The 27,698-nt window shown below is 37.7% G+C and overlaps 2 protein-coding genes across 8 annotated transcripts in view; one reads left to right on the forward strand and one right to left on the reverse strand.

Annotated features, from left to right (window-relative positions):
• FKBP3 (FKBP prolyl isomerase 3) overlaps positions 1–1,469 on the reverse strand; it is a 14,374-nt gene extending 12,905 nt beyond the window's left edge. Inside the window, exon 1 of the mRNA XM_004387879.2 lies at positions 1,329–1,469. Coding sequence (XP_004387936.1) covers positions 1,329–1,436 — 108 coding nt within the window. The 5' untranslated portion in view covers positions 1,437–1,469. The remainder of the gene's footprint in view (positions 1–1,328) is intronic.
• A 1,645-nt stretch (positions 1,470–3,114) lies between these two features.
• Positions 3,115–27,698, forward strand: part of FANCM (FA complementation group M) — a 63,582-nt gene continuing 38,998 nt past the window's right edge. For 2 of the 7 annotated variants that reach the window (XM_023741996.1, XM_023741995.1), the window contains exons 1-10: positions 3,117–3,710; positions 4,308–4,480; positions 7,564–7,641; positions 11,206–11,364; positions 13,758–13,889; positions 16,138–16,270; positions 16,611–16,736; positions 17,262–17,348; positions 20,193–20,377; positions 26,907–27,113. In XM_023741996.1, the coding sequence (XP_023597764.1) occupies positions 3,194–3,710; positions 4,308–4,480; positions 7,564–7,641; positions 11,206–11,364; positions 13,758–13,889; positions 16,138–16,270; positions 16,611–16,736; positions 17,262–17,348; positions 20,193–20,377; positions 26,907–27,113 (1,797 nt within the window). In that variant the 5' untranslated portion in view covers positions 3,117–3,193. Of the gene's footprint in view, positions 4,481–7,563; positions 7,642–8,394; positions 11,365–13,744; positions 13,890–16,137; positions 16,271–16,610; positions 16,737–17,261; positions 17,349–20,192; positions 20,378–26,906; positions 27,114–27,698 lie in introns of those variants that run through there. The other 5 variants (XM_023741990.1, XM_023741991.1, XM_023741992.1 and 2 more) reach the window with 5 other exon arrangements.

The raw sequence follows: 27,698 nt of genomic DNA on the forward strand, positions 1-27,698 counted from the left end.
CAGCTGATATTCAAAAAAAAAAAAAAAAGATATTCCTACTCTATTCTTTTGTACCAGATGAAATATGAATTTAAAAAAAATCCCATTAAACCGTTTCAGATCACTGCGACATGGCCTTTCTTTTGCACTCTTGTATTGCCAAACACTGTCATATTTACTGCCATAGTAGATGCTGTATAAACGCTAGCTGAATTAATTTAAGATGTTGATGCCAGGAAAATTACTCAGGATTATGGAACTGAAAATTGGAGTTTGTCTCCCTCTCCTTCAGGACCCACCCACCACCAGTGGAAGTAAAATACAACCTCCCTCCCCCGCAAACAAAAACCCAGAAAGAATTTTTCTAAATGCAAGCTTAGAAAAATTTAGAGAAACCACATGCAGGCCGCTGCTTTATTTCCCATGAGTAAAGGATGCTGCTGAGTGCCTTGTACAACAAAGTGTACAGTAGTTCAGCAATTCAAGAGAAGCATGAAAGAAATGTTACTACAGAACGGGTAGTTAAGATGGAGACTGCTGAAAAATGCTGGGCATTACAGTATAAAGAATGCCAAATCAAATTTTTTTTTGGTATGCATGCTTCTAACAGTGGGAGACCACTGCATAAGAACAGTGCATCAACTCCCCTAAGAGGTGAAACGAAATACCAAACCCGTGTGCCGTCGAGTCGATTCCGACTCACAGCGACCCTACAGGACAGAGTAGAACTGCCCCATACGGTTTCCAAGGCGCGGCTTGTGGATTCGAATTGTCTTTTTCGTTAGCAGCCGACCTCTTAACCACTGCGCCACTAGGGCTCCAAAAAAGGTGAAAAGGTTATTTAAACGGTCCCTATTAAATAAAAAAAAATTAAACCGCAATCTACGCATTTTTAAAAAATCACATACAGTATTGCACACACCATTCCCATAGAAATGTTAATATTCCTTCCTAGTTTCCTAAGAGCCCATACTCCACTCCCATGAGTTTCACCCAAGCGCCTTGTCTTGGTGCCCCCACTCCCAGCCCTAATACTTCCCCGGTTCCATTTTTCATGGTCTCCGCCCACTCAAGTATCCATTGAGGTTCTAACTCCCTGTTAGCAGCCTGTGTGCCCCTGGAGACAAAGCTGATCCTCCCGCCCAGATGCGGTCGGACCAAGGGCGGTAGCACAGCTCCCAACCGCATGAAAGGCCGCTCCGGCCTTCCAGACCACCGGCCGCGCGAGGACGAGGGCGGGGGCACCGAGGAATTTAAATTAAATTAAATGTACGGGCATCTCCGGCGGGGGGGAGGGGGGGAGGCGTCCCTCAGCAACACCAGCCCTGCCGCCCCGCCGCCTCTGGTACCGAATCTGAACCATGACTCTGCAGAAACTTGATAATATCTTTCTTGGGCAGTTGCTCGCTGCGCAGTTGCTCCACGGTCCACGCCCGCTGCGGAACGTTCGCCGCCATCTTCCCCCGCTGCCTCAGCCTACTGAGCTAGCCCGCCCGGCTCGGCATCGCACCGCCCCTGGGGCGGGACGTGGACCGCGCGCGGAGGCCGAGGAGGCGGGGTCACTGCGCTACCGTGCGGGATTGGGGCCTGTCCTTGAGTGACGTCAAGGCCGCGCAATGAGGGCTTTTTTGTTGGGTCCGGGTAAAACCAGCCGAGGTGATCGTAGCGTCTGACGACGTTGAAGACTAAATCGTCATCTAATTTTAATTGGATCCGTTTTGAGGCGTCCTGTTATGGTGGTGATCCTTAGCGGTTTTACCCACCGTTGTTTATTACCAACGGGCTGCAAGGCCTTTAAAAGTCCAGTCTTTAACCTGTTTCAAGAAAACAGCGTTCAGACTCCTAATCTCTTTTAGTTCCAGCCTAAAAATTCACATCTGAATTGGCTCAGTCTTTGTTCATCGGGTTATTAAAAAAAAAACCCAAACCCCTTACCATCGAGTCGATTCCGACTCACAGCGACCCTGTAGGACAGGGTAGAACTGCCCGATAGGGTTTAACAAGGAGCGCCGGTGGATTTGAACTGCCGATCTTTTGACTAGCAGCTGAATTGTTAACCGCTACGCCACCAGGGTTCCTACTGGTTTATTGGAACAACCTATTCCCACTATTTCCTTTTCGAAGCTCTCAAACGAAACTAAAATATAACCTTCTCCGCCCCCACAAACACGCGAAACAGTATATCTAAACGCAAGTTTAGAAACTTAAATTAAATTTAAAAATGTAAAAAGACTGTACGCAGGCTGCCACTTCTATTTTCGGTAAGTGGAAGATGCTCCTTGCTGCTGATGGTGATGAAGATGGCATTATTGATGCTCAGAACAACCCCGTGAGGTGTGCATAAAAAATCGAGTAGATTCCAACTCATAGCGACTGTATACTTTTCCTCAACACGCGAGGAAACAAATTTACAGAGGCTGTTCAAAGTTGCCAAGTTTAGTGTGTAGAAGCCGGGAATTGTATCCAAATCTGAGGTACGGAGCTATTGCTAGAATGGAATAATGGCACCCTGACGCTTTCCGTTATTCATCCGATGGAATATAAGGCCGACTTGCTTTTTTTTTTAATTCTTCCGTATTTCGAACGAGTAACAAGCCCAGACCAAATTCTCTTCTCTTTTAAGAATAAAAATATTAAATAATGGGTTGTCACTCCTAATACGGTAAGAAAGAGACTTGGCGTTTTGTTTTCTCAGTCTGGATAAAGAAGAGGAATTATTTAATTCCATTCTATACGCTTTTGCTGTTTACTTCATCTTCTGAATTAAAAATACAACCAACAAGGACTAAAACACCTTAGACGATCAGTAACGTTAATTGTACAAAATTATAGGTCTTTCATTGTCCTGGGATTTCAAGGTCATTTATCATTTTTAAACGATAACATGTTAGTAATGACGCCCGGACACTTGCTCTTTAGAAGCGGAACTGAAATTTAGAGTCAATAAATATACTAAGAAGGGGACCAAATTTAGAGTAACTCCTCAACAGTGCGCATCCGTCTCCGGGAGGGCCGCAAGGATTTCCGTATATCCAGCCAATCATATTCCCAATGCAAAATTAGGGGCGGCATTTTCAAGCGGATAAATTGGCCGCAGTCCCGCCTTCTCGTTCCACGGTTTTGCGCGAAGGAGGCTGATGGGGGTCGAAACGGTGGCGGTTGAGTTGTTGCAGCTGCCGGTGTCTGAGCAAAGCCTTTGGTGGTCGTCGGCGTAATGAGCGGACGGCAAAGAACGCTTTTCCAGACCTGGGGCTCAAGCGTCGTCCGATCTGTCGATGCTTCGGGTCGCAGCTCCGGAACTGAGAGGCCTCAGAGTCCTGGCAGCTCCAAGTCGCGTTTCCCTGCACCGGCAGAGGCTGCCGAGGCTCAGCCGGAGTCGGACGATGATGTACTTCTGGTCGCGGTGTATGAGGCTGAGAGGCAGCTGAGTCCCAAGGATGGCGGGTTCTGCAAGTCAGCGGGCGCCGTGTGGATTTACCCAACCAACTGCCCAGTGCGGGACTACCAGCTGCACATCGCCCGGACCGCTCTGTTCTGCAACACGCTGGTCTGTCTGCCCACCGGGCTTGGCAAGACCTTTATTGCCGCCGTGGTCATGTACAATTTCTACCGCTGGTTCCCATCCGGCAAGGTGGTCTTCATGGCTCCCACGAAGCCTCTGGTGGCACAGCAGATCGAGGCTTGCTACCGGGTGATGGGTATACCGCAGTCCCACATGGCCGAAATGACAGGTATCTTAAAAACAATGGACTAATTTGGAGTTAAGAGCTGGGTAATCCAGGGGAAAGTACAGGTTCTGATGGAAATAGAGGTAGAGAAATTTCTGACCCCTGTGGAAAAGCCCCCAGATCACACAATGTGGCCATTTTATATTCCCTCCCTTAAAACATCATGTACTTGTCTTGTAACGAGTCCAGTCCTAGTGAGTAGCGTTGCTTTATTTAATCTCAGAGAATTTCTATAGGTTGTCAACTAGGATATTTTGAAGCGATTATGCGTGTATACCTCATGGGTAAGTGAATATAAAGTTTCCTTGCTTTCTTCCCAAGAAGGATTTCCCAGTTGAAGAATGTACCTCCCTTCAAATATTATGCCATTTTGTAGGAATTCTCTAAAGACACTCTAGTTGTGGTCTGAGGCAAGAGCCAGCTTTGACATTTATACCACACTAGAGTTTTGAAATACAATGTTCTGATGAATTGTCAAATTGTTCTCGTCTGGAAGGCAGTTACCAAAGCACAAATGCATTGTGAAAATAGGCCAGATTATTTATATTTTACAGATAACAGTCTGAAGTTTAGAATGTAGCATGTCACTTTTATTTACAGGATCTACTCAAGCTTTCACCAGGAAGGAAATATGGCACAATAGGAGAGTCCTTTTTCTTACACCTCAGGTCATGGTAAATGATCTTTCTAGAGGAGCTTGTCCTGCTGCTGAAATAAAGTGTCTAGTTGTTGATGAAGCTCATAAAGCCCTTGGAAACTATGCTTATTGTCAGGTAATAATTTTGTTTAAAAGAGTTTGTGGAGTAAACATATTGTTAAAGAGTATTTGGGAGACTAATTATTAGTGCTGGAAGTTTTTGTTGGTATTATTGTAAAAAGCCTTAGATCTGTTGTCTTAGAAAAATGGTGATAGAAAACACTTCACCAGTTCAAATCTTTGCTGTCTTTTTTTTTTTTTTTTTTTTGAAAGCTTAACAAGACCATTAGCGTCAGATGTAGATCATGAGAGCCTGGTCATGGTTGGCGCAGAGTTCCAGAGTAGGGTGGGTGGAGTTTTTGGAATTAAGAAAATAAACCAAAGATTGAAGGTGAATATACAATGTAATTACTTGGCAGCTGGGTAAAATAATACTTAACTGCCAGGATTGTTATAAGGATTAAATGACATAATGTATGCAACATACCTAACACAGTCCCTTCCAGCTGAGTACTAGGAATATAAAGTACAAAGGCAAAGTTGAGGGACATGACTAGAGAGGGCCAGGTCATTGAAGGGATTTGTATTTTATGCTTAGCAGTTGGAATGTACTTGTAGGTGGTAGGGAATACGGACAATAGAGACTCATTGAAAACTTTTTAGTTGGAGTGATAATTAAGATTGAAAAGAGATTAGAGGGGAGAAGGCTAAAGGCAAGGTGTAAAACAAGGGATAAAAAACCATAAAACCCATTGCTGTTGAGTTGATTTTGACTCATAACTAGGGATAGGAGGCAGGAATTTAGGATGACTGAGGTTTCTGACTTGGAAGACTGTGAGGATGTTGGTGCTACTAATCAGGATGGAGAGTTCTGGAGGCAGAGCAGATCTGGGGATGGGGCATGCAAAGATAATGAGTGCAGTTTTAGGTGTGTTGAGTTTGAGGTGTCTATGAGGCATCCGGAGCCCTGGTGGCACAGTAGTTACGAACTCGGCTGCTAACCAAAAAAGGTCAGCAGTTCAAATCCACCAACTGCTCCTTGGAAACCCTACAGGGCAGTTCTGCTCTCTCCTGTAGGGTCGCGATGAGTCAGAATTGACTAGAAGGTAACGGGTTTTGGTTATGAAGCATCCAGTTGTAAAAATCCAGTAGTCAGTAGGTGATAGAAGCATGGATCTCAATGGAGAGTTCTGAGCTGGAGATACAGATTTGGCAATTATCAGCATGTAGATGGTAGTTAAAACCATAATTGCTGATAAAATTGGAACAGGGAATAGAGTAAGAACAGAGAGATAGAAAAGGAAAGTCAGTTTCATTTAGTATAAAGAGATGAATTTCATTGCCACTGTGAATTTGTAAAATAGTTTCCTTGGGGACTTTAAGTGTTATTGTATTATATCTCTGTATTATCTTAGACTTGTCATCTTTTCTTATAGTTGGTCTTCTCAAACAGGAAATGAAGATATTTTTTCCGTTTATTTGTATCTGCCCAAGTAAAGATAGTACCTAATGTGTTAAGGTTTCCACATGAGAAAGGGATTTTTTTTTATTGTATTATATGGAATTTATTTTATAGATTTAACTTACATTTAGCAACTTTAACTCACTTATTTAAAAAAATTTCTAAACATTAAGTGATTTTTCTGCCTTTTAAAAAAAACTATAAGGCTTATGCTTTTATTGAATATAATGGGATAGGCATTGACTTCATTAATAACCAAACAGCCCTGAGAGTTTAAGCTACATTGAATATTCCAGGTATAGATTCCAGCTGGCAAACCAGCTCCATGACTCATGTAGCTCATTAGGTTACAAATACAACAGCATTTCTTAGTCTACAAAATTCTTGCGAATCCTTCCTGAAAAGAGGTAATGTATTTGGTTAACTTTTCATGTGTAACATTTCTGATAGGTATATTGGTAAATGTGTCATATGACAATAAAATGATCTCACTCAGAACTGCCAAAACTGCCTCACAATCTGAAAGAACACTTTGAATTCTAGCTCTCATACAGAAAGTGTTTTTAAAAGCAGCAATCCAGTAAGTGATGTTTTTGTCTTCTTGGCAAAGAATACATGAATTGTTTTTTTCCTTCTACATCGAAGGGCATCACTTTTAGCACTAAGCTAAAATGGGAATGGTTATTATGGTCATTTTGCCTTGCATCAGTTTTTAATTAGATTAATTCTACTTAAGTTTCCAAAGTATGTTTGTCTTCCTACACTATCTTTATCATGTTAAAAAACCCTCCATAAACAATCTTTTTTGAGTATTAATGAAGATTCAGTGTGAGTCTGGTTGAATTCATCCTTGGTATGGGTTGAGATTAGAATGATTTTTAGATAATTGGAGTTTACTGTTTAATTCTTGTGTCTAATGCGGGAACTATGGGATACTAAGAGCTGTTCCTGTAACTCAGTTTACTTATGGTTCATTTTCCCTTTGTCCTGGGGCCTCATGTGAAAGGGCATAAGGGAGTCCGGCAGGTTATACATATTAATCATACCAGAAAGGGATGCTGAATAGCTAACTGCAAAGCCTAGAAAGGTGTTTTGGTGCCATTGAGAAAATGTTTTAGGTTACAAAAGGAAAGTTCAATTTTTAAAATTATCTCAAATTAGCCTTATTTTATGAATAAACTTAATATAAAAATTGTAAGCCTTCCACATAAAATCTAACATCTTTAAAATATTTGTTAAAACTGATTTTCTTTTTAATTTCAAATCTAATTTCATGTTGCTATTAAATTTTCTTTTCCAATTTTTATCTATTATAATTTATCATAATCTGATAGGTGAGCATATGGATGTAGCTGTGAAGCTAGACTGTGACCCAGATAATGGAGAGTTGCGTCTTTCTCCCTCTTCCATCGGCCCTTGCTGTAGCTCTTTGAATATTTTGATTTGACTCTGTATTAGGTCTTTGTAGTGTATCTTTATATACAGATGGAGCCCTAATGTGTTTTTAAATTGGTGTGGAGTATAGACACAAATCATCTGCTCTTCAGGTAATATGACTAGTGGTAGTTCCACTCACTCAACCATCAGTGCTTTAGGGATAATGGAAGTGGACTGTATATAATAAGCTTGTTTAACGGACCCACTGTTATTTTTGCATTGGAGAGATGAAATTAAAGAACTTTTTTTTTCTTTTTAAGGTTGTAAGGGAACTAGTCAAATACACAAATCACTTTAGAATCTTGGCTCTCAGTGCCACCCCAGGTAGTGATATAAAGGTAAGTAAAACGTATTTCCCTTTATTAAAACTTAAAAAAACAAGAACTGCTGTATAGGGCCAGATCAGTTTTCCATTCTAGTATTTATCTAGTTTGACTTTAGGACTACAACATTTCCTACGTCTGCTTTTCTTCTATAGTTGTAGAATTTTCTCTAAATTAGTAGTCTTCAGACTTCAGTGTGCATAAGAATCACCTACAGCTGTTTGTTAAAAATTTGGGATTTTTTAATAGTAAGAATATTTTTTGTTATTATTTTCAGGTTTGTTGAAGTTTTATTTTGAACTAATTTTCGACTTGCATAAAATTTGCAAAGATTGGAAAGTCTCAGTATACCCTTCAGCCAATTTTCCCTAATCTTAACACATAACACCAGATGCTATAGAATGTGTTTTGGGTCAAGATGCCCTGGGAAAGGGAGTCAGCCCTACTCTCATCCCATTCAAGAAGCCAGGCTGTCACATCTGATCCTAAGCAGAAGGTTCATTCGTAGGTCACAGGGAAAGGCAGAGGGGTGCATTCAGAGTGCCCCCTTCCACAGTTAACATATTTGCTGTTAGTTGCTATCGAGTTGGCTCTGACTCATGGTGACCCCGTGTACTAAAGAATGAAATGTTGTTTGGTCCTATGCCATCTTCATGATTATTGGAATGCTTGACTCTGTTGTTGTGGCCACTGTATTTTGAATGCCTTCCAACCTAGGGGACTCATCTTTCAGCATGCTATCAGATAATATTCTGTTGTGATCCACAGGATTTTCATTGGCTAATTTTGAAAGTATATTGATTGCCAGGCCTTTCTTCCTAGTCTGTCTTAGTCTGGAAGCTCCTCTGAAACCTGTCCACCATGGGTGACCTGGCTAGTGTTTGAATTACCGGTGATGTAGCTTCCAGTATCATACCAACACACAAGCCACCACAGTACGAGAAACTGACAGACTTATATAGCCATGGTAAAATGATCAAAACCAGGAAATTAACACTGATACAATACTAGTAACTAATGTGCAGTTTCTAGTTAGTTGTCACATCTCCCAAGTCTCCTCCAATCTGTGATAGTTCCTCAGTCTTTGTTTTCCATGACCTTGATGGTTTTGAAGAGTAGTGAGCAATTATTTTGTAGAATGTCCCTCAGTTTGGGTTTGTCTGATGTTTTCTCATGATTAAAGTGAGGTTATGCATTTTGGGCAAGAATGCCCCAGAAGTGATGCTGTGCCTTTCTCAGCACAACGTACCACAAGGTATGTGATGCCAGCATGTCCTGTTACCTGTGATGTTAATCTTGACTTGGTTAAGGGTTTCTCCACTGTAAAATTGCTATCTTTCCCTTTTTAACAAATAAGTATCTTATGGGGAGATACTTTGACACTATGCAAGTATCCTATTTTTCATCACATTTTGCCTTCTAATTTTAGCATCCACAGATGGTTCTTTCTTGCAGCAGTATTTCTGTAGTGTTGCCTAATTGTTGTTTCCTATTGCTCTCATTTCTTTTACATTTGTTAGTTAGAATTCTTCTATAATGAAGAGTTGTCTTTTCTCACCAATTTATTTATTAATTCAATTATTTATAACAGAATGGACTAATGGATATTTATTTTATTCGATGGGTTACAATCCAATACTAATTAATTTTGTTGTTCAGATTGTTCCAGCTTTGATCATGGCGAGCTTCTTCAAGATGGCTTCTATGTCCTTTAGACTTGCATCAACCTTTTTTTTTTTTGAGCACTTTACTTTCTGCACCACAAGGTGTTTTATGCTCATCTAGTATTTTTTCTGTCCTAGCCTTGGAATCAACCATTTATGTAGGGAGCTCTGGATTCCTTTATTGGAGAATGGTAAAAATGCAGATTTTGAGCCCTGTCCCATGACATTTTGATTTGAGTAGCTCTGAATGGTCTTCTGTATTGGGTAGGGATTCTACTGGATACTTTCTAAGATAGCCTTCAATTCTGCAAAGCTGTAAGACTTTGTTCATTCTGTTCATAACCTTGGAGATTTTTTAGAAATTTCTGTGCTATATCTGCTCCTTTTCCCTGTTGCTCCCCATTTAAACATGCATAATTGTTTTTAGTCACCTTTTAAGTCTCAGGTTAAATGTCACCCCTTTAGAAAGTTCCATTCTAATACTATATCTAAAGTTAGCTTCCCTATCTAATTATTTCCTTCTTAACATTTATCAGAATGTGTAATTCTTTTGCTTATTCATCTATTTTTTTGTTTTTATGCCCCACTGGAATAGCAGCTACATGAATATAGGGTTACATCTATCTTGGTTGTAACTGTTTTACCAACTCAATGCCTGGTATGTGGTAGTTACTCAAGCTTTTGTTAAATGAATGATTAAAATTATTAAAATCTTACTCGATAAGTCATAAATAGATTTTGAATGTATATGGGCCCAGTAACTGTAATGCAGTATATTAGGCACTTGCCAGGTGTTGGGAATACAAAGGTGAATAAGACATAATTCTTGCCTTTAGAGTATTTTTTGTCTGAAACTAAGCCCATTAGGCTTTTCTGATTAAAAACAAAACAAAACAAAGTCTTTACTTTTAGATACTTTTAGGATCCCTTTTTCTTTTCTTTCTTCTTTTAAATTGTTTATCATCACACTGTCAGTACTACAGTCTGGTACAGAAGTTGTTTATACCAACAGGTTATATGATTTTGCTCTAGTTCCCTAATTTTACAATTTAAATTCCTTTACAAGCTTTGGGTGAATGACATTTAGCCCTAGAAATATATTCATATCATATATATTGATTTAAATGGAAAATATCCTATTAATTTATCAGTAATTAGTATAGGCCCTATATCCTCAATCTCTAACAAGTGGATATGTAAAGTATTCCTAAGGTACATTTGTATCCTTTAAAAATGATAACACTTTTCTCTGTTTTCCCCACAAAAGATCAGTGGAGAAAAGTTTTTCCCAGGGAATCAGGCTCTGACATTGACTATGGTATACAAGTTTTGGGGGATTTAGTTTGCTAATCTAAAATTTCTGTTTTGCCTGAGTCTTTATAACTGTTGATGAAAGGACTATATCACTGCCATTGATTATAAAATGCAAAATACATTTGAGGAGCTTGTTTTATATTTACTAATATTCTTATTTCTTGGATGCTTGACTTGAAGGGCTAAGTGGGAGAAAGATGCAGCAAAAGCCTTTTCCTCCTGTTGTGCCATTTCTAAGGAGCCCGGGTGTGCAGTGGTTAAGCGTTTGGCTACTAACGGAAAGGTTGGCAGTTCGAACCCACCAGCTGCTTTGCAGCAGAAAGATGTGGCAGTTTGCTTCTGTAAAGATTTACAGCCTTGGAAACCCTATGGGACAATTCTGTTCTGTCCTATAAGGTCGCTATGATTTGGAATTGACAGCAGTGGATTTTTGATTTTGTGACACATCTGATGTACTTTATAGTTTTGCAACGATATTTAATGATATGAATTTTTAATACTTCTTGCAAAATTATAGTACTGTTTTATTTCTGGTAGTGACTTAAACTAAAAAAATTAACATGTAATGTAATTATAGTTACACTTAATTGATTTTGCATAGGCTGTGCAACAAGTTATTACTAACCTACTAATTGGGAAGATAGAGCTTCGTTCCGAAGATTCTCCAGATGTTTTACCATACTCTTATGAAAGACGAGTTGAAAAGGTTGTTGTTCCACTTGGTGAAGAACTTGCAGCAATCCAGAAGGCGTATATCCAGGTAGGCCATTTTAATCACAATTCAGAGTTTTAATAAATGAACAAGTAATGTAATTATTTTTGTTAACAGAATCTGGTTGTGAGAATATACAGCTATCTCATATAATTGAAATGTTGATGAAGAATTCTTTAAAATTCAAATTTTTGGAATCAGCACAATGTTTTATATGTACTAGAAAACTATTATCTACAGGGGAAATACAAAATGCATTTATCATAATTAAAATGATTTATTTTTACAGTTTTTTATTCTTACTTCCTTTCATTGGTATGTAAAGTATATGAAAGTAGAGACTCCATTGGTCTTAACTACAATATCCCCAGCATTTAGGACAATGCTTAATACATAAGATTGTTGTTATTAGGCACTGTCGAGTTGGTTTTGACTCATAGTGACCCCAAGCACAGCAGGATGAAATGCTACCTGGTCCTGCACCATCCTCACAGTCATTGCTATGTTTGAGCTCATTGGTGCAGCCACTGTGTCAGTCCATCTCGTTGAGGGTCTTCCTGTTTTTCACTGATCCTCTGCTTTACCAAGCATGATGTCCTTCTCCAGGGACTGGTCCCTCCTGATAACATGTTCAAAGTAAGCGAGATGAAGTTTCACCATCCTTGCTTCTAAGGAACATTCTGGCTGTACTTCTTGCAAGACAGATTTGTTCATTTTTCTGGCAGTCCATAGTATATTAAATATTCTTCGCCAACACCATAATTCAAAGGCATCAGTTCTTCTTTGGTCTTCCTTATTCATTGTCCAGATTTCACAGTCATATGAGGTGAATGAAAATACCATGGCTTGGGTTAGGTGCACCTTAGTCCTCAAGGTGACATCTTTGCTTTTTAATACTTTAAAGAGATCTTTTGCAGTAGATTTGCCTGATGCAATATGTCGTTTGATTTCTTGACTGCTGCTTCCATGGGTGTTGATGGTGGATCCAAGTAAAATGAAATCCACGACAAATTCAGTGTTTTCTCCGTTTATCATGATGTTGCTTATTGGGCCAGTTGTGAGGATTTTTGTTTTCTTTATATTGAGGTGTAATCTATACTGAAGGCTGTAGTCTTTGATCTTCATCAGTAAGTGCTTTAAGTCCTCTTTATTTTCAGTAAGCAAGTTTGTGTCATCTGCATATCACAGGTTGTCAATAAGCCTTCTTCCAATCGTGATGTGGCATTCTTCTTCATATAATCCAGCTTCTTGGATAATTTGCTCAGCATACAGATTGAATAAGTGTGGTGAAAGGATACAACCCTAACGCATGCCTTTTCTGATTTTAAACCATGCAGTATCCCCTTGTTCTGTTCAAACGACTCCCGCTTGCTCAATGTACAGGTTCTGTGTGAGCACAATGAAGTGTTCTGGAATTCCCATTCTTCACATTGTTATCCATAATTTGTATGATCTACACAGTTGAATGCCTTTCCATAGTCAATAAAACACAGGTAAACATCTTCCTGGTATTCTCTGCTTTCAGAGAAACATAATAGGTACTCAATAAATATTGTTGAAAGAAGGAATCAAGGAATAAAATTAAATATACCCACTACCTTTTGATTTATTGAACCATCTACAAATTTTTACCGAGGACTTGTGTGCCAGACTCTATTGTAGACACTGAGGATGCAACATACTGTCACTGAATGCCTGTGAAGAAATCAGAGGCCCTCTTTTCATGTGCTTAGATTACAGTGAGTGCTGGGGGCAGTCAGGAGGCAGAAGGGGAGTTAAGAAATAAACATAAACAAATGTGTTCCTAAATTATAGTCGGATCTAATAATAGCTTGTGCTGACTCTTATGTGGATATTATCTAGGGTAGATGTCAAGTGCTTTAAAATTTTATTATTATCTTTGCTGTGTTTACTTAAAAATTCATTTTAAGACAAACTTTTTAATATAGAACTCCTATTTTTTATGTAATTGCAGTTTTTTAAATTTATTGTTGAGAATATACACAGCAAAACATACAATAGTTTAACAGTTTCTACATGTACAGTTTAGTGACATTACATTCTTCTATTTGTGCAGCCATTCTCAGCCACCTTTTCTGAGTTGTTCCTCTCTCTGAGGTTCCTATCTAATCTTTTGAGTTGGAGTTACCCGTTCGATCCTGTGTAAATAGTTCTTAAAAGAGCATAATGCTCAAGGCAGACTTTTTTACCAGTTAAGCTAAACTATTGTTTGATTTTGAGAAGACTTCAGGGGATATTTTTGGTTTAAGATTTAAAGACTGATTATCTCAGGGCAGTAGTTTCAGGGATTCATCTACCCTCCATGGCTCCAGGAAGTCTGGAGTCAGTGAAAATTGAAAATGCTGTATAACTCCTATTTTAATATGTAAGGAAATGATCGTATTTAAAAATATACTTTTTAAAAAAGTTTAAATTTGCAGATTTTGGAAGCATTTGCCACTTCTTTGATTCAAAGGAATGTTTTGATGAGACGGGATATCCCCAACCTTACAAAATACCAGCTAATTCTGGCAAGAGATCAATTTAGGAAAAACCCATCTCCAAATATTGTGGTAGGTAATTCTGAATATATTTTGATGATAGATTAAATTTTTACTCAGGACCAGGATGAAATGTAAATAATTTTTTTGTTTGTTATGTTTAATTTTGTTTTGTTTTGTTTTTGTATATGTTGAATTTTACCGTTAAACATTAGCTCATTAAGAATTCAGATATGATTTATATAGATTATAAAAGCATGAAAAAATATAGCAAGATTACCATTTAATGATTTGAATTAAATTTATCTTTTAACTTTTAATAGAGAATTGGTCTTTTAGTCCCTTTCTAAATTGCACAGTCATAGGGCCATGAGGGGCTATGTTCTAATTAACTTTTCTAACTAACTAACCTAGAACATTTTGTCTTATTCTCTATACCAGAGGTTAGAGGACTCATCACAGTAAGTGACTGATTTTCAATTGTCACAGGAAAAAATAGTTAGATGAATAGGAATATATCCACTAGGCTAGGTACAATGTCAGAAGAGAAGCTCACAAGCACAAAAAGGCACTGAGTTATTCTTTGAGCTGAGAGGGAATGCATGTGCAAAAGAATAGAGGCAATCGAACAAAGACATGAGGAAGACATTGAGCAAACAATGTGACTGGGGTATAGGATTGAGGAAGTCAGATAAGATCATTAATCTAGGTTGTGACCGCATGGGAGTGAGCTTTTAATGTTAGAACAAGAAATGTGGGCTTTGTCCTGTAGTATTTAGGGGGACCACTAAGTAAGCCTTTTTTTGTGAGATTGCAGTATATTTCATGGCGCAGTTCTACTCCGTCCTATAGGGACGCTATGAGTCAGAGTGGACTCAATGGCAACAGGGTTTGGTTTGGTTGGTTTACTAACATATGTTTTAATTTCTGCTAGGAGTTAAAGGCTCATTGAAATTTAAAATAGTAAATTTAAACCTGTTGAACTTAATTTTACTGGTGAGAGTTTATATTTTGCAGGGAGGTGCTTCTACCCTTTCAGGTAATTTGTTGTGTGCTGTCAAGTCGATTCTGATTCACAGCGACCCTATAGGACAGAGTAGAACTGCCCCATAGGATTTCCAAGGAGCGGCTGGTGGATTTGAACTGCCGACCTTTTGGTTAGCAGCCCAGCTCTTAACCATTGTGCTACCAAGGTTCCTTCAGGTAATTAGGGTGCCATTTTAGGACATTTATCATTATCCTGGAAACATTTAAAATGACTGTCACTGAATGCCTATGTTATATTGTTGTTGTTGTGTGCCATTGAGTTGATCTGACTTACAGTGACCCTACATGACAGAGCAGAACTGCCCCATAGGATTTTCTTGGGTGTAACTTTATGGATGCGGATCACCAGGTCTTTTTCACATGAATGCCCATGTTATACGTACTGGTTAAATGCTATTGAAAGTGTGAGGCAGAGAACAAAAGTCTTCGTCCGGATAAAGGAAATAATGAAAATATATTCTCAGTACTCTTCTTTTAAAACTATTGTATCATTTAGATACACCTGTTATGTGCTTCTAGAAAAGGACTGTGTACTTCACTTTTCCATGAGAGACAGTATGTAAAGTGGTGAAAAGCACAAGGACTCTGGACCAAACTCCCTGAGTTCAGATACTAGCTCTAGTACTTTCCAGTTGTGTGAGCTTCCTTATCTGTAAACTGGGCATAAAAGCAGTACCTACCTCCTAGGGATCTTGTTAAGATTAAATGAATTTGTACAAGTAATATGCTGAAAGCAGTGTCTGTTGCTCAGTGCCAGGTACTATTTTGACATGTATGCTTGGAGTTAAATGTTGGTGTTAAATACTTATTAAATATTTGTTCTGATTGCCAGAAATGTTTGCGATGACAGACCCATATGGGGCTTATTTTCCATTGTATCCCAAATATCTAGCTCGGTACCTGATACGTAATAGGTGCTTATTAAATATTTTTGAAGAACAAACAAATCTGTATACAGCTAACAATTTACATATAAAGAGAAACAGTATATGACAAATATTACTCCCCTTGTTCCCTTTAAAATTTGTTTCCTATTAAAGAAAAAATAAAGAGAATTTATATGAAAAATATTGGCACTTTTCCACAGCAGCACCCTATAATACGACATTCAATGGAAGTGATCAGTTTTAATCAGTATAGAAGGAAATAATTATTATGATCATTTCAATTATATTGTAAATGTTAAACTGACTATTGGCCTGACCAGTTGGGCTGGAAGTAGATGTCTTCATTTCTTTCTTTGGTTAAATTTGGTATATACTTCTTTTTCTAGGGACTACAACAAGGCATAATCGAGGGAGAATTTGCTATTTGTATTAGTTTATTTCATGGTTATGAATTATTGCAGCAAATGGGAATGAGATCATTATATTTATTCCTTTGTGGAATTATGGATGGAACTAAAGGTAAAGTATGTGAAATTATTTAAAGAAATATTGCCATGTATTATTTTGGTTAAAGACGCATATTGAACAGTTTTGTTTTATTGAAAAATGCTTTATTACTTTTAAAAAGCAATGGAATTAATATGTAGCAAATGGCCGTGTTTGTTTTTGATAAATTTCAGGAAAAAAGAAAACCATTCATTAATACATATGTGTACGTGGAACTGGAAAAGAATGGGCTGGTTTTCATGTTTAAATTGGAAGAACTTGCATTTACTGCTAAAAATTAATTTTTTAATAAATTTGATTATTTTAGCTCTTAAGTTTACTTATTTGGAAAACCTTTTCTTAATTTATAAAGGAATGACTCGGACAAAAAATGAACTTGTCCGAAATGAAGACTTCATGAAACTCTATAATCACCTAGAGTGCATGTTTGCAGATACATGTAGTGCTTCAGCAAGTGGTGTTTCTGCTCTCCGAAAAGGTCTGGTTTCTCTTTTTGAAATTTTATGCTATTTCTCTTTATCAAGATTAATTTTGAAATTTTGCTCCATTTTCCCACATGTCTATTTATAATTACTTATATTTTTGTAGCAACAGACCTGTTAAATGCTTAAAGATTTTATTCTTTAAGTTAGAATTCAATGAGCTGATATATATCCAAGGACTTTATAAACTTTATAATAGATGACGATTGTTGTTACTGGTAGTGGAAACTCTCAGAGTTACCAAAAATTGATTTAGAACCTAACTAAATATGTGGCTTTTTTTCCTTTTATACTTTGTTGATGATTCCCATTTGGATTCTCTCTCAATGAAATTTACAAAAACCCTCAAAGTTTATTTTACAGTAAGGCTTATATGCTATGCAGATGCTACTTTTTGCTTAAATTAAGAGAATAAAAGTTTTAACATATCAATTTTGAAAAGGAGGGACAACTTAATGTATAATGTAATTGCATGTAGAAAGAATATAGTAATTTTTTTTTTTTTTTTTTTTTTGGGACAGGAGATAAAGATAAGAAATTTTTCTATAGTCATCCAAAACTAAAGAAATTAGAAGAAGTTATAGTTGAACACTTCAAGTCATGGAATGGTAGGTCATGTTCATTCGTTTCAAGATGAGACAGAGTTATTAAAAGAGCTAAAAATTCCCACTTATTAATTAGTTTGTGCTAACACTTCTTATGGAGAAAGTGGGCTTTTAATTGTGCTGGATAATGAATGTACAAAAGCTTTTGAGAAATTTTTCGAGGATAGGGGCAAGGAAGGAACGCTGGTGGCACAGTGGTTTAAGTACTCAGCTGCTAACTGAAAAGTTCCAACCCGCCAGCTGCTCCAAGGGAGAAAGTTGTGGCAGTCTGCTTCTGTAAAGATTACAGCCTTGGAAACTCTATGGGGCAGTTCTGCTCTGTTCTACAGGGTCACTATGAGTCGGAATCGACTCAGTGGCAATGAGTAGTAGGTGGGGGCAAAGGGAGTAGTGAGAACGTTAAGAATAAGGTATTACGTGAAAAAAGAAAAGTAAGTCTAGGGCAATACAGGGGAAACAGTGGAACAATATATAATATAATGGTAGGGAAAAATAACAGGTAAAAAAGGTAGTCATGGAGGCGTACTGTTTCAGATAGTGGTTAGAGAAGGCCTGTCCGTTGTCTCAGGTTATGTTTGAGCTAGTACCTGATGGAAGTGGGGGAGCAAACCTTGTGGATTTCTGAGGGAGAATTATTCTAGGCAGAGGGAATTACAGATTTAAAGGCCCTGAGGTAGAGTGTACAGTATGATTAAGGACCAGTAAACAGGCCAGTCGTCCTTGGGTAGTATAAATGGTCAAGTGCTCCACTGCTTGCCAAACAATTGCCGCTTGAATCCACCCAGAGGCTTCTTGGAAGAAAGACCTGGTGATCTGCTTCCAAAAAGTCGGCCACCACAAACATTATAGAGCACAGTTCTATTCTGACACTCATGGGATTGCCGAGAGTTGGAATTGGTTTGGTTTGGTTAAACAGGCCAGTGTGGCTAGAGCAGCGTGAATGAGGGGAAGAGTGGTACAAGGGGAGGTTGGAAAGGTGGCAAGGGGTTAGCTCTTACATGACTTGTAGACCAAGGTAAGGACTTTGGATTTTATTCTATGAATGTTTGTGCTTTGTGTAACCCTTACGGAGGTGGTTAGAGTATCAGAGTGAGATGATCTGACTTAGATTTTTAAAAGATCACTCTGGTAGTTTTGTGAAGCATAGATATTGACCAGTTAAGAGGCTATTATAATAGTTTAGGATGATTGCCAGATAATGGTGGTTTGCATGAAGGCAGTAGTGGTAGAAGTGATGAGAAGTGGTTAGAGTCTAGATATTTTTTGAAGTTGTGGCCAACAGTATATGTTGATGGATTGGATATGGAGTATGAGGGGAAAAATGAATCATTTGAGTGTGTATGTGTATGTATTTGCAGATTATTATATGAGCAAAGAGAACATTAAGAAGCCCATAGAGAAGAAAGAAAAGCATGTTGAGATGCTTTTGAGACATCTAAGTGGAGATGTCAAGTAGGCATTGAATATGTGAATCTGGATCTCAAAAAAAAGGTCTGGGCTATATATGTGTATAAAATATATATATTTACACATATACTAATGAATTTGGGAGTCTCAGGAATGGTTGTGATAACCTAGAAATACAGTTAGAGGTAAGACAGTGTTATGGATTGAATTATGACCCTCAAAAATATACGTTGTAAATCCTAACCCCTGTAACTGTGTTTGTAATCACACTTTGGAGTGGGTTTTGTTTGTTAATGAGACAGTGTTAGTTTAGGGTGTGTCTTAAGTCAATCTTTTTTGAGATATAAGAAAGATTAAACAAGCAAGCAAAAGAATCAGAGATGGAGGAAGAGAGAGGCCAAGTCACATGAATATTGCCCAGGAGCAGAAGTTCAAAGAGACAGGACCTTCCCCCAGAGCTGACAGAGAGAAAAGCCTTCTCCTAGAGCAAAGGCACCCTGAATTTGATAACCTCTTAAACTGTAAGAAAATAAATTTGTTTGTTAAAGCCACCCACTTGTAGTATTTCTGTTACAGTAGCACTAGATAACTAAGACAGCTGCTAACTGAAAGATTGGCAGTAAGAACCCACCTAGCAGCTCCATGAGGCCTGCTTTAGTAAAGATTATTATAGCCTTGGAAACCCTGGCAGTTCTGCTCTGTCACATGGGGTCACTATGAATTGAAATTGAGTCAACAGCACCTAACAACACCATCATTGCCTTCTAAGTACAGAGACATGGGGAACAGCTTTGTGATGACTGGAGGGTATAATTTGCAGTTACCTTTGGAGAATTTGAAAGTATAATAGATTCAGTGACAGAATGCCATAGCCTGCTTTAAGATATGCATTTAGGGAACAGAAAGGAAAGGAAAGATTTTTGAAATTAGTAGGAGCTTTGTAGTTCTTTGCTTTTGTCTGTCTCAGAAGGTAAAGGCGGTAAGATAACAGGAATCATATATGAATCAAAAAAAACCAAACCCATTGTGTCAAGTTGATTCCAACTCATAACAACCCTATAGGACAGAGCAGAACTGCCCCGTAAGGTTTCCAAGGAGCACCTGGTGGATTTGAACTGCTGACCTTTTGGTTAGCAGCCATAGCTCTTAACCGCTACACCACCAGGGTTTTCGTATGAATCAAAGGACTGGTCAAAAGTGATTCAGATAGTTCTTATTTGTTTAGAATTTTATTTTATGACAGCCAATGAGAGATGCAGGAGCCAAGATTATTAAAATTATTAGAGAAGGTAGAGGGAAAACCAGGAAAAGCTCAAGATGTCTTAAATTTTTTGGAAGAATAATTGTTGTTTAGTATATAGTTTCAAGCTTGTCTTTTAAACTAGTTCTTCTTTATGTGCTTTTAGAAAAGTTCGTAATTAAGATTTTTTTGTTATACAGATCAAAACACCTCTGAAAAGAAATGTGATGAGACCAGAGTTATGATCTTCTCATCATTTCGAGATAGTGTTCAAGAAATTGCAGAAATGCTTTTTCAACATCAGCCAGTAATTAAAGTAATGACTTTTGTTGGCCATTCCTCAGGGAAAACCATGAAGGGTTTTACCCACAAGGAGCAAGTAGAGGTAATTATTTTTGGAGGTAATGAAAATGAAAATAAAATTGATTAGCTTTGCACTGATGCCTTCTTTGTTTTAACTCACTGGTCAATCAATTGGCTACTTCGTAAAGAAAATTTTATAGTAAATGTGTAAATAAATATAGGCATATTTCTAAAGACCCAAAAAAGTGTCTTTGTGGTTTTGAAACTTTTAAAATAAACTAATATAAAGTGAAATGGTTAATCAGAAAGGATCTGGAATGCTGCTTATGTTGGAATCCTGGCTCTATCACTTACAAATTTTGTTTTTTTCCTGTGCCTAAGTTTTCCTTATCTATAAGGACACTTCATAGGGTTACTGTGAGTGTTGAGTGAGATCACACTGTAGAGCCTTCAGTAAAGGTATACTAATTATTTTGAGTCATTTTAATAATTTTTTCCAAACAAATAATGAGTTTATCTGCTTTTTTTGGATTATTTAAAATCTTGTTTTAAAAGTATGGTCACAGGGAAACATGGTGGTATTTAAGCTAACCTTATGCCCTCTATAAGAAGTCATAAGTTTTCTACATGCTATGTATATAATGTACATTGAGGGAAATTTTACACTATTGATTTTTATAAACTGTGTGCAGGTTTTTGCAGATTAGCTATAGATCTACACTTGAGTAGTCACCGACCGTTAGATATGTCTTTAATGATTAACTTATTTTGACAGATCCTTTCTTGATTCTGTAGACATTAGTAGATGATAATTCATATTCATAATTCCTTTCCACTTCTTTCAGTGACTTTTATACTTGTCCTCACTGCACTCCAAAGAATCTGTTTAAGCTGACTGGATCTGGTGGGAAGGTCTAGGAGGTTTTCCCGAGTCTGAAGATGATGGCACTTTTACTCAATGTCAAGTCTGATCATAGTTACTTTAAAGGGTTCCAGCCATCTAGTGTGTGATTATTACTATTCTTGCCATTTATATCTGAATGGAAACTAAAGTGGATTTTTGCCTTGAGGTCAAACATTTTTGTTATTTGAAATATCCGTAGTACCCAACCTCATCTTTGGCCAATTTCCATATTGCCTAACGTCATTATTTCCTGAGTTCATCAGTTAATCATAAGAAACCTTATTGATTTATACATTATCCTTTACTAACTTATGTCAATAATATTTTTATGTATGCCAAAATTTCTGTGGGAATATTTTTATTATTCCTATTCATAATTGCTTTCATAATAGCAGTTTTATTCTAAAAATGAGCATTCATGCAAATAATCAAATTAAATTATTCATTTATTTAGAAATAAGAGATAAAGTCATAGAGAAAATGGGGGACCTTGTGGGCCACTTCCATTTTAATGACTTTGACTTTTACTCTGAGTGAGATGGGAAGTCACTCTCTTGAGTTTGGAGCAGAGGACAATCAGGGTCTGATTTACATATTAAAAGAATATCAGATGCATTACTTTGACATGCCCATTAGATTAGTGCTTTTGAAACTATCAAAACTAATGAAGGATCAATTTATTTCTCCCCATATGTCACAGACTGATAACTTTTGAAAGATACAATAAAAATGAATTCTTAGAAAAATTAATGAAAAACGAAGTCAAGACCAGTTTTTTAAAAAAATTATTGTTGTTGTTAGTTGCCGTCAAGTCAGTTCCAACTCATGGCGACCTCATGTGTGCAGAGTAGAACTGCTATATAGAGTTTTCAAGGTTGTCACCTTTTGGAAGCAGATTGCCGAGCCTGTCTTCCAAGGTGCCTCTGGGTGGGTTTGAACCAACAACCTTTCAGCTAGTAGTCAAGAGCTAAACCGTTTGTGCCACAAATTATTCTGTCAAGTTTCTAAACCCTTACTGTCAATTTTTGTACTTGTTGACCGTAATAAACAGTTTGTGGACCTGTACCAGTTCATGGATGTGGGGTTTACAATTAACTTTACCCCAAGAATTTGGTCTTTGTCGTTGGTTAGTGAGAGATAATCTCCAAAACCTTGGAATCTTTGATGAGGGCTTCAGACCACACCTACTTAATAGGTTATGCTAATGAGATGACTCTTGGGTGGGTCCTGGCCATCCCAGAAATACCCATCAGGTGATATCAGCCCAACCTCAAAGGAGGGGGTCTGGAGTTTGAGTTCTACCATTGGGTAATGATTCAGTCAATCATGCCTACATGATGGGGCCCCACTAAAGGCTCTGGACATGGAAACTCCATGGACTTACTGGTTGGTGATAGACATCGATGCATGTAGGTGGGAGGCACATCCCTTTTTAAGATATGGAAGCTTCATGTTGGAAACCCTCCCAGATCTTGCCCTATGTGTCTCTTCATTTGTACCTTTTTTTCCTACAAGTAAACTGTAGTTGTTAAGTATAGCACTTTCTGTGACTTCTGTGAGTCATTCCAGTGAATTATCGAACCAGAGGGAGCAGTGAGCTGGCAAGTCGGTGGAGTAGGGGCTCCCAAACTTGTGACTATTAACCTGAGGGGGTAGGTTAAAGCCCTGACTTTGTAGCCAGCAGGTCAGATGTTGAGGGCGGCTTGGGGATCCCCAAGCTTGTGGCTGGTGTCTGAAGTCTTGGCAGACTTGGCAGTCTGGAAGACTGTGCGCTTTAATTTGTGAGATCTGACTTAGCTCTAGTGGTTAGGGTCAGAGGAGGAAGACTTTATGTGCAGTTAGGAACAGAATTGAATGGATTTGAGTTGGAATTGAATTCTTGCATGTGTAGTTGATAGAAGAAAAGGAATTGAATTGGAGTGGAATTACATTGGATTCATTTGATTGCACTCAGTGGACTACTCTTTGAGTAGCACTGTTTTAAACATCAAGTAGAGATGTTGAATAAAAAATGGAATATATAGTCAGTCCTCATTTTTCATAGATTTTGTGTTTGCAAATTCACCTACTTGCTAAAATTGATCAATATTCATGGGGTATTTGCGTACATGTGTAGATTAGTGAAAATTTGAGTTGCCTAATATGCACATTCCAAGCTGAGGACAAGTGAAGTGACGTTCTGCCTCTTGTTTTAGCTCTCATACTGTAAATAAGTGTCCTTTCGGCCATCTATCTAGTGTTATGTATACCCAGTGTTGGAGTTTGGCCAGGGGAATATTAAGTGAGAGAGGAGAAAGGGAGTTGAAGTTATATGCAAGAGAGTGGAATTTAAGCTAGGGTAAAGGGTAAGCAATGAGAAGATGGTAGGATGAATTGCATTGTAAGTCCTGGTGGGGTCAGAGAATTGTTAGAATTGAGGCACTAGAAGGCTGTAAAAGCAAGAGGTTAGTTTTTAGGAGACTAATGCTTAAAATTGAGATTTTGAAGGGATAGCAGTTATCAGTCTAGGATATTCTGGGAGTGAATAGGAAATAAGTGCTACCTTACTGTAGGAGAAAGACTGGGGACTCTTAGGCCAGGAAGAATGATCTATATGGACACTAAAATCAGCAAGAATTCTGACAGAATCAGTGTTGAAAAGAGTAAAAGCAAGTTAGGAGTTAACTGTTAGAGAAATGAGGGAAAGTGACCTGTTGGGTCAGTAGATGACAACAATAGGAGTAGTGAGTGGTACAGTTTGATGTTAGGTCTAAGTTGGGAAGTGTTGTGGGAAGAGTTAGGGAGGAGAGTTTGAAAGTGGCAGGAGAAGCAGGGAGGATACCTACTGACCTCAAGCCCAACAGTATGAGTTATGAAGGAGCAAGCAGCAACCACTACAGGGAAAGCAGTGCCCTCATGGGAGACCAAATTTCACTTAGAGCAAGAAGATGAAAATATTGTTTTAGGGGAAGTAGAGAATGAGGTCAGTAATGGAGATATATACAGCTGTATGGGGATTAGAGTCTGCGAGATGAGGGATGATCTGGAGTTCTGGGCTGCTTGTAGTGACTGACATAACTAAGGAAAAAACACAATGAAGTCGGTCTTGCTGGTCTCAGGACAGATGGTGAGGCCTGTGAGTATTGAGGATAGGAGGATAAGGGTGTTGCGTGGATCATCCAGAGTTCTAGGTCTCTAACCATACACCTGACCCTGACCTTGACCTGTTGGGAGGCTGTCAAAGTAGTGTAGACAAGATTTGAAGATTGCTTGGTGTTATGGATGTGGTTAAAAGAGGATGGATTTGAGAGATGTTTAACAAAACTTGGTAATGGATTGTATATGAAGTTGTAAGGCAGAAGGAGTTATCAAGGATGACTCGTATGTTTTTTTCAACCTGCCAAACCAGAATGATAGTGGTATCCTGCATGGAAATTGGAAACATGGGATCAGGGCCAGTTTGGCGGTGTTAATTGAATACTGGATATTTTAAGTTTCAGAGGAGATATCGAATAGGCAGTTGTATATCTTGCTTGTTGTTTCTCTAACTCAGTTAACTCTGTGAGTTAGAACAGTGTCTTTTCCTTTCCTTCCTTCTCTCTCTTAAGCATTCAGTGTAATGGTTATAAAATCTGGTATTATGGAAAATAATAAATTAGAAAATTAACTACCATAGCTACTTCCATACTAGCCATTTTGTTTAGGCATTTTTTTATTTTAATAGGCATTCATAAAGCATTAGTCAAAAGCATGACTGATTCCTCTGGAATACCATCTTTCATTTTCTAGCCTTGTTACTAGAAAATAAGGATTTTATCATTGTCAGTTGTTAGTAGCTAATGATTGTCTGCTTCATAAGTGTATACCCATGATAACTGCGTACATTTTTACTGGGAAGAATCAAATATTAATTTATTTAAAGACTTTTGTCTGTGGCTTTATAGACAACACAAAACTAAGGATTTAATATGAAGAAATTGTATTCAAAGAGTATTTAGACTTACTATCCAGTTAATGTATCAGAGAAAAGAGTAAGTGATTAAATAATTTCTGGTTCATATTTGTTTTCCAAACTCTTGATGGTTTTATAGCAATCTTGGGCAAATAAGTAACAGTTTAGTTTATGCATGTTAACCAAAAAGGAAATTGTTTGACATTCCTGTTTTTTTACATCTCTAGCACCGTGGCCCATTTTTTTTCTTGATCTGGGCAAAAAAGGACACCTGTTTTATTAAGCTACATACAGGTAATATTAGGTCATTCTTTCCTTGGCTTAATGTCATTACAGATTCCAAAAGGAACTGAATTAACTTTTAATCATGACTATCGGTTCTCCGTGTACTCTGAAGTTTTCCATATTAAAGGAAAATCGTTTGACCCGTGCTACTGGAAGCGTTTTATAAGGGAACTTAACATGATAAGTTTATATTTATTATTCCTATTTTTAAGGTTGTTGTTTTTAACGTTAGAACTAGTTTAAGGATTGAGATTATACGTTTTTGGAATCAGACCTAAATTCACGTGGTGACAATTATTAGTTAGAATTTAGGCATGTAGCTTAACTTCTCAGGTCCTTAGTTTCTTTCTCTGATAAATTGGGGTGGTAATATCTACCTCATAGAGTTGTTGGGAGTGGTAACTAATGCGTAAAGCGTTTGGTATGGTACCTGGCACATAGCATCTTCTCGTACATAGTAGTTATCATTATTATTATAAGCCATTTCAGCTCTTCATCTAATTATATTTTGTCTCAGTTATTCATTCTTGATACTTATAGAGGAGTAGGATGTTTGAGCTTGAAAAGGCCCTTATGGTCTTTCACGATGGGTCTATAACTATCTTTTATAATTTGGTACAGTTCATATTTCTTTCTTGTGTGTACTCCTGTAACATTTTCTCCTAAAGTTTACTTTTTGTATATTAGGTCCTTCATACTAGACATTTTGTTTAGGCATTCTTTTATTTTAATAGACATTCATAAACGCATTAGTCTAATGCGTGACTTATTCCCCTGGAATACCATCTTTTAATTTTTGTTCCTATTCTCTATCTATCCATTGATATTATCTTACATAATTATTACTACCACCACTTTGCCATATATAAACTTGCAAGGTTGGTGTTGATATATATGGGGGAACTGAGGCTCAGAGCAGTTGAGAACTAAGTTTATAAGGCTTTAGGAAGTTTTTCAAGATGCTTCACTGATTTTTTTCCTTAACTCATTCTCATGCTATTGTAGTTTCATTAAACTGATCAGAGAGAAATCCTGGAATGGCAGTATAAAAGGTAAGATATGAATTCTAGGAGTAATAAAACATTCTTATTTTAGTTACATATAACTGTACATCTAGGTCTAGGACATAATAAATGGAAATAATTACCCTAGGTTATTTACCTCCCCTTTGCCCCTTCTTTCAACTGGTGCCAAAAAAAAAAACCCAAAAAACCCCAAACACCTAGAATTTCTCATTCATATGTAAATTGTTAGCAAACCCTTTTCGCATCGTAACCATTATTAAAAGCAAAGGAATTAGGATTGCGTTTTCCATTTTCTGGTAATTCTTTTTGGCTTATGTTGCCATTTTGCGACCTCCTTTCCTATTCAGTGATATCCTTAATGCTGATTTTTAATCTGATTTCACCATTTTGGGGAGAGTGGAAAAAAATACGTTGATTTATAATTCTTACAATTACTCTAGTTAATTTTAAATCATTTTTATTTTAGGTAGTGAAACGGTTTCGTGATGGTGGTTACAACACATTGGTTTCTACCTGTGTTGGTGAAGAAGGCTTGGATATAGGGGAAGTTGATCTTATAATATGTTTTGATGCCCAGAAAAGCCCAGTTCGTCTTGTACAACGAATGGGTAGAACCGGCCGCAAACGTCAAGGCAGGATTGTTGTTATCCTAGCTGAAGGACGAGAAGAACGTGTAAGTAGACTTGCAGAAACATGACATGATACTTCACATTGGAGAAAGATGGCCACAAGACAAATATTGACCTTTTATTTTAGCATTGAGTCCAAACAATTTGTTAGGTAATTGTGGTTGATCTTTTCCCCCCCTTTCTGTTGGAGTCTAACTATTCTTGTAATTAAGGGAGTTTTTACCCAGATTCAGTTTCACAGTTTTTATCCATATAAAGAAACATATTTTAGTACTTCGTATTAATTCAGAGGCACCTAAGATTACAAAAATTAACATGTGTTACTTTACTTTTGGAGCCTTGATGGCACAGTGGTTAAGACCTCAGGCTGTAACCAAAATGCTGGTGGTTCGAATCTACCAGTTACTCCTTGGAAACCCTGTAGGGCAGTTCTACTCTGTCCTGTAGAGTCACTATGAGCCGGAATTGACTCGACGGCAACAGGTTATGGGTACTTTGCTTTACTATCTCTCTGTGCGTCTAAGACCTGCTTTTGTTTGTTGCTTTTTTAAAACTACAATGAGCTAAGAATGGTTTTTACATTTTGAAAGATTGGGGAAAACAAAAAGGAAGAAGAAAGAATATACACC

Source organism: Trichechus manatus, unplaced genomic scaffold (assembly GCF_000243295.1).
Source record: "Trichechus manatus latirostris isolate Lorelei unplaced genomic scaffold, TriManLat1.0 scaffold00196, whole genome shotgun sequence".
Taxonomy (NCBI): domain Eukaryota; kingdom Metazoa; phylum Chordata; class Mammalia; order Sirenia; family Trichechidae; genus Trichechus; species Trichechus manatus.